We start from the raw sequence: 12679 nt of genomic DNA, 5'->3' as shown, positions 1-12679 counted from the left end.
GAAATGTTATTTATTAACTATTTTGTGTCACATAACTCTCTGGTTTAACAGAATAAAAATTCAAAATGTGAAAATTGCGAAATTTCAAAATTTTTGCCAAATTTCCGTTTTTTTCACAAATAAACTCAGAAATTATCGACCTAAATTTACGACTAACATGAAGCCCAATATGTCACGAAAAAACTATCTCAGAATCGCTAGGATCCGTTGAAGCGTTCCTGAGTTATTACCTCATAAAGGGACACTGGTCAGAATTGCAAAAAACGGCAAGGTCATTAAGGCCAAAATAGGGTGGGTCATGAAGGGGTTAATGACTTAGTTTCCTTCATCACAGCTACTGATCAATTGCTTAATGACCTGAATCATTGTGCTACAGCTAAACCAAGTTGCATAACCTATGTCAAGGGCAGTTCTCTGCAGCTGAATATACTTCAGAAATCCATCACTGGGTGGCAGGAAGATTAGCTGCCCAGAGGAGTCAATTTTGACAAGGCTTATCAGTGCTAATAAAGGATGAACTTGCAAGGGTAGAGACTCCTGATAATATAGAGGACTTTATTCAGTTGTGCATCAGAATTGATCAGAGACTCACTGATCAAATAAAGGAAAGACTTAGGCCATGTGCACACGTTCAGGATTTTTCGCGTTTTTTTCGCTATAAAAACACGAAAAAACCGCATACATATGCCTCCCATTATTTTCAGTGTATTCCGCATTTTTTGTACAAATGTAGCCTTTTTTTCCGTGAAAAAAATCGCATCGCGGAAAAAAAAGCAACATATTCATTAAAATGCGGAATTGCAGGGGATTCCGCACACCTAGGAGTCCATTGATCTGCTTACTTCCCGCACGGGGCTGTGCACACCATGCGGGAAGTAAGCAGATTATGTGCGGTTGGTACCCAGGGTGGAGGAGAGGAGACTCTCCTCCACGCACTGGGCACCATATAATTGGTCAAAAAATAAGAATTAAAATAAAAAATAGTCCTATACTCACCCTCGATGTCTTCCCGCCTCTCAGCTGCATGCTGTCGCTTCGGTTCCTGTAGCTGGTGTGCGGTGAAGGACCTGCCGATGACGTCGCCGTCTTGTGATTGGTCGAGACCGGTCATGTGACCGCTCACGTGACCGCGACGTCATGGAAGGTCCTGCGCGCACACACCATCTATACGGAACGGACGCCGGTGAGGAGATCAGCTGTCTGCAGGTGAGTATAAGCATTTTTTTTATTTTTTTTATTATTTTTAAACATTCTCTCTTTTACTATAGATGCTGCATAGGCAGCATCTATAGTAAAAAGTTGGTCACACTTGTCAAACGCTATGTTTGACAAGTGTGACCAACCTGTCAGTCAGTTTCCCAAGCGATGCTACAGATCGCTTGGAAAACTTTAGCATTCTGCAAGCTAATTACGCTTGCAGAATGCTAAAAAAACCGCGAAAAAAACGCGAAAAAAACGGAAAAAAAAGGAATAAAAAAATGCGGATTTCTTGCAGAAAATTTCCGGTTTTCTTCAGGAAATTTCTGTAAGAAATCCGGACGTGTGCACATACCCTTAAGGTACCTTCACACTAAACAACTTTCCAACGAGAATGACAACGATCCGTGATGTTGCAGCGTCCTGGATAGCGATCTCGTTGTGTTTGACACGCAGCAGCGATCTGGATCCTGCTGTGATATCGCTGGTCGGAGCTAGAAGTCCAGAACTTTATTTGGTCGTCAGATCGGCGTGTATCGTCGTGTTTGACAGCAAAAGCAACGATGCCAGCAATGATTTACATGGAGCTAATGACCTGTGACGACTTGTGAGAATGATAAGTGAGTCGCCGTTACGTCACTGGATCGCTCCTGCATCGTTCTGGAGCTGCTGTGTTTGACATCTCTACAGCGACCTAAACAGCGACGCTCCAGCGATCGGCTCGTTGTCTATATCGCTGCAGCGTCGCTGAGTGTGACGGTACCTTAAGAATATTTTCAAACAACCCTGACTACTCTTTACTCAATCAGCATAAAAGAAACAACAGGGAATTGAACGTGTGCCTTAACTTATGCAAACTGATGTAATCCAAAAACCTCTCTCTGCAATAGAGAAGGAGAGGCGACAGACAGAAAATGTATGCCACTATTGTTTAGGCTCTGGACATTTTGCCATTCACTGTCGTAATAAATTTAGACATTTTTGAACAGCTAGATTCAGTTATACAGACCATCTCATCTGTAATGCAGTATAAAGTCAAGGAGCAATCTCCATCTTCCCATTTTGTCATTCCCATACAGGTCATAATTGGAAGCCAAAAAATGCAATGCTCTGCCATGTTAGATTTTAGAGCAGTAGGGAATTTCATGGACTTTCAATTCACACTTGATGTTAACATTGCAAGTAGGACTAAATCCATGCCAATCGATATGGAATCTGTGGATGGATCACCTTCATCTTCTGACCTATTACTCATGAGGGAATTGAACCTGAAATCTGTATTGAACTGAATCATCATGAAGCGGTTAGTTTTCATCCTATTTCCTCTCAAAAATTTCCAGTTATTCTAGGAATTCCATGGTTTTCAATCCATAACCCTTCCGTCAACTGGGCAACGAGGACCATTACATTTCCCTCTGAGAACTGTAAGAACAATTGCCATGCTAGTGTATCTGTTTTCAAACAAATTCAAGTATCCAAGATGCTTAGACCATTTGGCCCAGATGTAAGACAGGACTATCAACATGATGCCCTTTAGGAAGGAGCACTTCCTCGAGGCACAGTCATGGGTGCATAATAAGTCGTCTCAGACACATTTCAACCATGCGGATTGGTACTTGTGTTGATACTCATGATGGAGAGCAAATTCCTGGCCAAGTGACAGGGCCCCTATATAGTTGGTGATGTCAACTACTGAATTCTCCGACCAGATGAAAGAAAGCTCTACCAGGTTTACTATGTTAACCTGATCAAGCCTTAGTAGGACAGGGAACCCACAGAGGTTCCCTGTTGGGTGGCCAAGTCCGAAGCCAATGTGAAAGAAGTTTCTGTTCAGACAGTTTACCATTACTTGCTATGTATTTTTTTTTCTGACTTGAACACCCCGCCCTTCAACATGCTGTGATTTTAATTACATCCAAACACATTTGGTTCCGACCTTCCTATAAATACAGGCTTTACTATGATGTTAGCCAGAGGTAAGTGTTCACACTAGGCAGTTAGGTCAGGGACCCATCCGATTCATGAGATTACCTTGACATTGGTGGATGGTCTCACATTTTTTTACCAAATTTTGTGCTAAGCATCTCATGTGTTTTTTCATAGATTTCACAAGCCATTATGCTATTCACATTTCATGTACAGTATAACACATTCATTTGCTTTAGTACAATTGAGTGCAGCCATTTATCTATTTGGTATGTAAGTTACTTTTGGTTATGCACCAGACTAGTTCTCCATTCAGCCAGTTTACCATTACTTGCTATGTACTATTTTTTCTGACTTGAACATGCCGCCCTTCAACATGCTGTGTTTTTTATTACATCCAAACACATTTGGTTCCGACCTTCCTATAAATACAGGCTTTACCATGACATTAGCCAGAGGTACTGTAAGTGTTCACACTAGGCAGTTAGGTCAGGGACCCATCCAATTCATGAGATTACCTTGACACTGGTGGATGGGCTCAAAGTTTTGTGCTAAGCATCTCATGTGTTTTTCATAGATTTCACAAGCCATTATGCTATTCACATTTCATATATAACACATTCATTTGCTTTAGTACAATTGAGTAGAGCCATTTATCTATTTGCTATGTAAGTTGCTTTTGGTTATGCACCAGTTCAGACTAGTTTTCTTTTCAGTCAGTTTACCATTACTTGCTAAAGACATCAAAGAGGCAGAGACTTTTTTGCTCTCCCAAAAGCAGCAGTGCTGGAAGTTTTTACACTGGAACAGAGACCTGTTCTGAGAGTTACCAGGCTTCACTCCTGATTGAGTTGACCTGAAGCCCTATCAGATCCCAAAAGCTCAGCGAGAGGTAGAAGAAGGTATTGTCAGATTCCCCTGTCCAAGGAGGCCAAGGAAAAGAAGGCCTTCTCAACACAACACTTTAGACAAGATTGAGGAGGTCACTTAAAGTCCAGGTGATATTTTAAGCCCTGAGTAAGCCCGTCTTTATCATCAACTTTAATGAATGCGCCATAAGCATGGAAGAAGCCAAGTATTTGGACTATGTGGTAGGGGCATGATCAAACCTCAAATAAGTAATATAGTGCTATGGTCGGCGCCCTAGAATGGTGTCCCCTTCTCCGGCTTTCTCACTGTCCTGGCCCCACGGTGTGGTCCCCTGCGTGTACCTGCTCTCTGTAGTACACATCGCAGTTCCCAGCGGCACGCCTAGTGTGCGAATGCACATTCTGCTACTCTTAAAGGGGCAGTGGGCACATTTGATAAATGCCCTCAGCCAGTTGCTGAGAGGCATTTAGTGTAATTATGTACACCTGCCGAATAGCTCGCAGCCAATTGCTGAGAGTCATTCTGTATAAAAAATTCCATCTCCCTTAGAGAGTTACCAAGCAACAAGTTTAGTTATTAGGTAGTGTGGTGATCTATCAGTGCAGTTGTGAGGTCCCCTGGTCCCGGCGTGGCCAGAACCCGAATCCCTGGTCTTGGTGTGGCAAGTGTCCTGAATCTGAATCTCTGGCCCCGGTGTGGCCAGGTCCTAAACCCATATCACTGTTCCCGGTGTGGTCAGTGTTTTGAACCCGAATCCTGGTCCTGGTGTGGCCAGGGTCCTCAACTCGAATCCTGGTCCTTGTGTGGCCTTGCCCTGAACCCGAATCCCTGATCCCGATATGGCCACAGTGGGTCTACAAATCCACTTGCACAATCATTGGCAATATAGAGCTGGCCACAACCTGTTGTCCTTAGAGATCCTAACCCTGGAGTCCCTAGTGTTTCCTTCCTGAGCTGAGATAATGCTAACTATAGACTAGAAACTCTGACCTATGCTGCCTGAAAGACCGTTGAGTGCTTTACATTCCTCGTATAGAACCGGAGGGCAGAGTGCAAATTACCTACAGAAGGGAAAGTGTGCTGAAATAGAAAGAGATCCTATAGTGAGTAAAACAAAATAAGGGATTAACTAGGTACTGTTAGAGAATATCCTAAAAAAAAACAGAAGATAGGTGCAGGGTAAAGAACATAAACAGCAGTGAGATAAACGCTAGCTGGTCTTTCTCTGACTGGCTTAAACGACAGCAGTATGTCTGGATATCCAAATGAGATTATCACCAGCAGTGAATACCAGCAGGGAGAAAGACTATAAGGCCACACCCGGAAGGTGATAGAGCAGACAAATGAGTAAATCAAAACACCTGTTACCCTAAAAAGACTGAAGCAAGGATAACACAAACTAAACACCCAGAGAAAATGTGTATCTCCTCTGGCTTGAGGACAGAGAAACCAACCACAAAGTACAAGCTCAAGACTTTGAACCCAGATGCATGATAGTTGGTCCCTAGAAGCTGAGGGAGCCTTCAAAGAGCTGAAACTAGCCCTTTATAGGCAGCTAGTGTTGCTTCACTGGACTTCTTCAAGAAGTTTATAGTCCAGAAGGATGCATCAGATGTCAGGCTAGATGCTGTTTTATCACAGGAGGAAGATGGAGAGAAGCACCATGTCATCTATATGAGTAGGAAGCTGTCCCTCTGTTAAAATAACTACTCTATTGCAGATAAAAACAGCTTGACTATCAAGTGGGGATTGGACGGGTTAATATACTACTTGTTAGGCCAAAAATTTAGGCTAGTGTGGGACCATATCCCGCTGAGGTTAATGCGTGAAAGAAAAAGGCAACAATGCCTGGGAGGTTCCTAGCTTTACAGGATTTCAGCTTCCATGTGCCTTGGAAAATACATGGAAATGCTGATTCCCTCTCCAGCATACACTGTATGTTCGCATAAGGTGCCCAGACCCCCAGCTTTGGGTAGAGGGGGGAATATGTAAGGAAACAACTGTGTCACTTAGGTAGTTAGCCTTGCTGATGTGAAACCTGGAGAGCAAGTTTGCTGTAATCTTTTATAAAGGGATCAGATTCCTGGGTCCAGGTTTTAGGAGCAGCTAGAAGAGCTGGGTGCGACTGGCTGCTCCCATAGCCTCAATCTAGGCTTTGCAAGTAATTTAAAAGGCAGCTGAGCTGTCTCGTAGTTGTCTGGGAGTGAGGGTGGAAATACTTATTGTTGTATGTTGGTCAGACTCTGCTAGAAATTAGATAAGAGTGGACTGTACTCTAAATGGATGATCCTGTATCATCCGAAAGCACTGCTTTGTTTTTTTTTATAGCTTTATGCTGAAGAAAGGCTATTTGTCTCCATTTATGATGGAGACGTTTGGACTTATAATAAGACTTCATGTTTGAGAAAAATATTGACTGTCTGTGTGAACGCTACTGACTACCAGAGCGACTGAATCCCAACAATTCTTACCCAATGTAGGACGAACATGTATATATTATGTTATGAAGGGGTTAAAGGGTATTTCCCAACATTGAAGTTTCTCTTAAGCTCATGATAAGTGATGTATCTCAGATTGTTGGGTTCCAACCTCTGGGATCACCACTGATCCCAAAAACTGGATTCTGAAAAGCTCTGTCCAGATGAAGCTGTGGCCCAACATCTCTGGATTTATTCTCTGTAGGCTGTTCTCGGATATCTCCAGCAGTCCCAAATTGCAGTTACGACTCCATTTTAATAAAGGTTTTCAGAGTCATGTTCTTGGGATCTGACCTCTCGGTCAGAAGGTTATTCATATCATGAACACTTTAACACAGATATTAAATGTATCTTACCTTCTAATGTCAAGAAGATCTCAGCACTCTTAGATGATAGGATTTCCTCTCCTAACATATCTACGAAGCTTCTACAGGAGTAGCATCCATCAAAATCCGGACTATAGTTAACGACAAATTGATTTTTTTGCCTAACTGAGAAAATTTCCCCTCCGTTTCGATACAAACGGTATCCATTGATTAGGGAGAAGGAAGGATTTGGTATCTCGCACACAATCTCTACTTGGTCACTCTGATTCAGAATATTCTTTCCATATCTTAAAGATGGAGTTGGAGGCAGATCTGAAAAATAAAATAAATATTGAATGATATGTGCAAGTAGGTTTGGGATTCAAACTTCACTGAACCAGATGGCACATAATATTGCACCCCAAAAACAGTGGATGGGAAATAATGAGAGAATGTAACAATGATAATTACAATGGCATCCCATTGTAATAATGTGTTTCTTTTATGCTCTCTCTGCTGCTCTCTTTAAAATATACTGACTTTCCACACATGCAGTGCACTGTATCCTCAGTTCCTCTCTTTTCACTGTACAGCTCACAGACTCTCTACTCACATTCTTAAAACCTCAAAGCCATCTTCTTCCATCATACAACGCAGGAGAAGCTCTTACAAATCACAAACCAACTGGTCACTCTCTCCATACTCCTTCTTTAAGTTGCTGGAGATATTTCCTCTAATCCTGCCACATTATGTTCTACTAAAGTTAACTCCATATGCTCCATACAGAAAGCCTGCTAATGTCATTAATAGTGATGAGCGAATATACACGTTACTCGAGATTTCCAGAGCACGCTCGGGTGACCTCTGAGTATTTTTTAGTGCTCGGAAATTTCGTTTTCATCACCTCAGCTGAATGATTTACATCTGTTAGTCAGCATAAGTACATGTGGGGGTTGCCTGGTTGCTAGGGAACCCCCACATGTACTTATGCTGGCTAAGAGATGAAAATCATTCAGCTGAGGTGATGAAAACGAAATCTCCGAGCACTAAAAAATATTCGGAGGACACCCGAGCGTACTCGGGAAATCTTGAGTAACGAGTATATTCACTCATCACTAGTCATTCACATTCATTGCATGCCTTTTTCTGTCTCTTTAATTGTGAACTAAGGAATTCACTGTCAGCATGTAATAAACCCCCTTAATTTATGACTTCTTCCATTCTAATTCTTTTTAGCCTTCCAGCTCTCACTGAAACCTGGATTCAGAAGTCAGATGCCGCCTCCATTCCTGCTCTCGTATATGGTGGGCTACAAGTTTCTGATATTCCCATAATGGAAAACAGACATGTTAGCAGTGTTAGTCTGTTTCTTTCATAAAAATGTGCATTTCAGGTTATTCCCCCAGTACCTTAGCACTTATCATTTCTGTATTTGAGGTCCACACTGTCAGACTTTTCTGCCCCTTCTCCTTGCAAGAGGTGGTTGTATACCGTTCATTGGCCAATCTCACCACTTCTTGAATCATTTTGAAACCTGTCTTCCACACTTTCTATCCTCTGATATTTTCAGTCTTATCATGGGACTATTTAACACATCCATTGACAGTTCTCGGTCCCCATCTACCACTCAATTTCTATCCTTAACCTCCTCTCTAGGCCCTTCACAGCATGCTAACTCTCTTTCATATGAAGGTAGGAATACACAGGACCTGGTCCTCTCCAGGGTCTGCTCAGTATATAATTTTATCAAATCTTCTCTCTCACTCTCTGACTACAACATTTTTTCCTTCATTTCAAGACTTGTTCCTCAAGCAGGACATTCCTACATAATACATAAATAGAAATCTACGTGCTATGAATGCCCAGCAACTTATGAAGAACATACAATCCTCATTGTCCACAATCTCCTCCCTCTCATATCCTAAGTTAGCTTCACTGCATTATAATAAGACAATTGAAAGTGCCATTCATGAAGCCGCACCTCCTACACGCAGACCAACCCAGCACATACGACGGCAATCCTGGCACACATGGCATGCATATTTTCTCCAGTGGTGCTCTAGATGTGCTGAATGTCTATGGAGAAAATAACTGTTGGCTGAAGACTTCATCCATTTTAAATTCATGCTCAGAATATAAAACCTCTGCCCTTCATCTCTCTAAACTGTCACCTGTACCTCAAAAACATCTCCATCTCTCGCACTTTACAAATTGCATATCTTATTGTTTGGAAAAAAAAAATAAAAAAAATTCATACTGCATTTGCCTGCACTGTAGCATGATACGATCAATAATATCCATATTTTAGTTTGATTTTGTCATAAATTTCTTGCGAAAAAAATAAAAAATCCTAACTAAAAATGGCACCAGCAGCCGTGCTTCCGCCATATCATCATTCGGAGCGCGATAGATGCCGTTGCCATTTTGAAAGAGAAACAAAATAAATTGGTTCCATCAAAATGGCGCCAACACCTGCATGATGAATGTAAATATTTTTTTTTCTCAGACAATACGATATCCGATATGTAAAATAGAGGGCAGGTCAGTGAGGGATCAGTGACCTGTCCAAAGCCATAAAGATGAATATGTAAGCAGAGCACCACATAAAGACTCCCCTCCCCACAGGCCACCACAAAGCACGAGAATCTCATTAACTGAAAACTGCAAATAAAGATTAAACAACAACCACAAGATGGATTTCACCAGCCAAGGTATCATTTTAATCAGCATAACTATGCCAACCTGACACTGTCTGTAGGTTACTGAGCACAATCCTGCTGACAGGTTCCCTTTTCTCCCCTCTCCAATCTATCATGAGTTCAGCAGTATAACTGCTACACCGATTCAGCATGTCCAACTGCTACACCGATTCAGCAAGTCCAACTGCTACACCGATGCCTCCACCCTGTGCCCTTCATTGCACTGATATAAATTGAACACCCTCACTCACACACTTCTCCACAATTCTGCACAGCTCTACATTTCCTCCCATCTCTGTCTACCAGTTTACCCTTGCTCTCTGCAATGTTAGTAGTTTAAGAGTAACAACTTCTTTAAACCAAACCTAATTGTCCAAAACTATTTCCATGCGGTACTCGTACTGTGGAATGCACCGCCACAGGGAACCTATTTTACATTACAGGTTTCCTTTAAATTTCCATTAAGGGACTTGAAGAAGCAATCAATAGATTGCTTCTATATTACACTGCAATGTCAAAACAGTGACAGGCATTGTTTTAGGCAGGACCTACAGCAATAGACATATGTTTATGGCAGATGGTGGCCTAACAATGGATCAAAGGGGGCATTATTAGTAACCCAATGGCACTCGGTGATCATGTAATAGGGTTTACAGAGAAGGCTCCTATCTTATGCAAAACCACTTAGGTGCCAGTATTGGCTGCTTCATCTAAAGAGCAGTCTGAGTCAAAGCATACTTTAATTATGTAAAACTTTCTGATTATTTTTCATTTATCAGCTTTAGCCTAGTAAGGTGATTTTATATTCAGCATTTTTTTTGTAATTTTTTTGGGCAATTCCTGATTTAGTTATCTTCAGGACTTGATTTAAAATGAATGGGAAATAAAGTATAAAAAATGAGACACCAAATGTGATTAAGGAAAATTGCAAGTACTAAATGTGCACTGGTGGTCAATTAAATATACAGTATGTATCAATACCACATGAAATATTCAATGTGTAAGGAGTTAAAAGCACAAGAAGAGTCTGGGGGCGGTTACCTTCTCGGCTCTGTGCCCGGAACCATTGAGCTGTGCCGCAGGTTCCCTAGGGGGGGGGACTTGTAGACTGGAACAGAAGGGAAGCAGCCAGAGAGCGGGAAAGGGATGCACGCAGGAGACAGAGCAGCGTGCAGAGCAGCTTGCAGAGCAGCGTGCAGAGCAGCGTGCAGAGAATGGTGCAGCTGTGCTCCAGAAGAGAGAGAGAAAGAGACTGCCCAGAAAGACTGCATCTTGTAGAGACTGCCCAGAAAGATTGCATCTTGTAGAGACTGCCCAGAAAGACTGCATCTTGTAGAGACTGCCCAGAAAGACTGCATCTTGTAGAGACTGCCCAGAAAGACTGCATCTTGTGAGTACATAAAGCGGACTCTGCTGTGACTGGAGAGGGGCGCTTTGAGACCCGTTGAGAGACTACGACACCCTGGCCCCTGACTCCTGGTACAGAGACTTAACAGTGCAGAGCCCCTGTTTTCCTGGTACAGAGACAACAGTGCGGAGCCCTGATTTTCTGGCTGTGCTGTAAAAGTTAAAGACTCAGAGCCTGTGCATACCACATTAACTCCCGAAACCCCAGGCAGCAGGCTCTCAGAGACTACTCTGCTCACGGACAACAGAGGGACGACAAGTGCCGCTGATTCTCGGCGCCTACATTGGAGAAGACGACCCTCCAAGCCAGTCCTCATCAGACTGATAAGTGTTCTTTTCTCAAGAAATCCTGCTTAATTCTGTTATATTGTTTAACTCCCGTATTTTTGCATTGTTTTATTGCTAGTTATTTCCCATTGCTTCCTCCCTGCGAGGAGAACCTAATTCCTGTTATTAAACCCCTCAACTGTTGGTCTGTCTGTTCCGTGGTGACACACTCAGTACCTGCACGCTATTACAAATGCACACATATTGCAGGAATATAAAAGACAGACCCATTCGGCTGTTTTGTATAAAAAATGAGTGAAGGCCTCCATATACATTATATATAAGTCTACTGATCAGCATTCAGCACGATATCAGCAGGAACAGTCTACTATCTGATGTGTATGGGGCCTCCTGACTCTATCCTGATAGACAAATCCAGGGGAGAGAAGAATCGGCCAGTTGAATGTCACATACCAAGTCCAGCAGTGGTTCTCTCCTGTGCCATTAAAAACATATGAATGTTATGTTGCACTGAAAATGTGTATGGGGCTGTCATGTGTATTGGGGAGATATAGCTGTCTGCTCAAGAACTTTCTTTCTGAATCCACTTCTAATAATGGATCAAAAAATGCATAAAAAACTATCCCAAAAAAGCTATAACATTTTGTTTTTGTGCAGTTTGAAGGCATAATATATCCCCAATGAAAACAATAGAACTTTATAGTCACAAACTTCACTCCAATACTAAGCAACAGTTGGAAATTATAAAAGCATCAAACTGTGGTTAAGGCCTTAACGTTCATCCACACATTGCCTCAGGGTGGATTGTACTGTTATTGGGCTGTCATTAACAAAACCCTTCATTTTATACAATAAATAATATATCGTAGAGGCAACTTGTCAAAACATTTAACTTCCCAGCTACACCAAACCATTTATATGACTGTGTATCCCCTTAAAAAACAAGCAAGTCTATCCGGTTATGACCCCATAGTGATGCTCCAGCAGGGGGAAATCCTGTTTTTAAGTTAAGCACCAGTCTGGTAGTTCATTGGGGCGAAACGGTGCACCCTCCTTTGGTTGATTGGCAGATTGCATGGCTATGTTTCAGGGCAAACATCCTGTGTATCAGCCAGAAAAGAAAGAATCATCACGCCACAATGCACCTCCGGATTCAAGTATCCTGAACTTCAAAAACAAGATTTCTCACTTCTGGAGCATCATTTTGAGGTCATGAATGTATTTTTGAATTATATTTTAAAGGCCTACATGGCTATATAAATGGTTTTGGCATTAGACGTTTCTGTCAGGCTTGCTTTAATGCTATGCATGCCTCCTTCTCTTCAACAACTAAAACCAGTTTTATATCAATCTATATCTTCCACACTGGAAACATGTGTCAGACCGGGGTGCCAAGGACCCACTAATGGCATCGACTTGAGAGGCCCACTCTTCAGCTAGATGCAAATATTACATCAACAATTAATTTATAATAATACACTGTGTAGTTTAGGTGAATGATGAGACGCTT

At 42.0% G+C, this 12679-nt stretch overlaps 1 protein-coding gene across 2 annotated transcripts in view; it reads right to left on the bottom strand.

Moving 5' to 3' along the window:
- Window positions 1–12679, bottom strand: part of LOC143793979 (immunoglobulin superfamily member 1-like) — a 197164-nt gene that overhangs the window by 79469 nt on the left and 105016 nt on the right. For both annotated transcript variants that reach the window (XM_077280899.1, XM_077280898.1), the window contains one exon: window positions 6827–7108. In XM_077280899.1, coding sequence (XP_077137014.1) covers window positions 6827–7108 — 282 coding nt within the window. The remainder of the gene's footprint in view (window positions 1–6826; window positions 7109–12679) is intronic.

This window comes from Ranitomeya variabilis, chromosome 1 (genome assembly GCF_051348905.1).
Source record: "Ranitomeya variabilis isolate aRanVar5 chromosome 1, aRanVar5.hap1, whole genome shotgun sequence".
NCBI classification, from domain to species: domain Eukaryota; kingdom Metazoa; phylum Chordata; class Amphibia; order Anura; family Dendrobatidae; genus Ranitomeya; species Ranitomeya variabilis.
The sequence above is the reverse complement of the archived record's forward strand: the minus strand, read 5'-3'. Positions and strand labels throughout refer to the sequence as shown.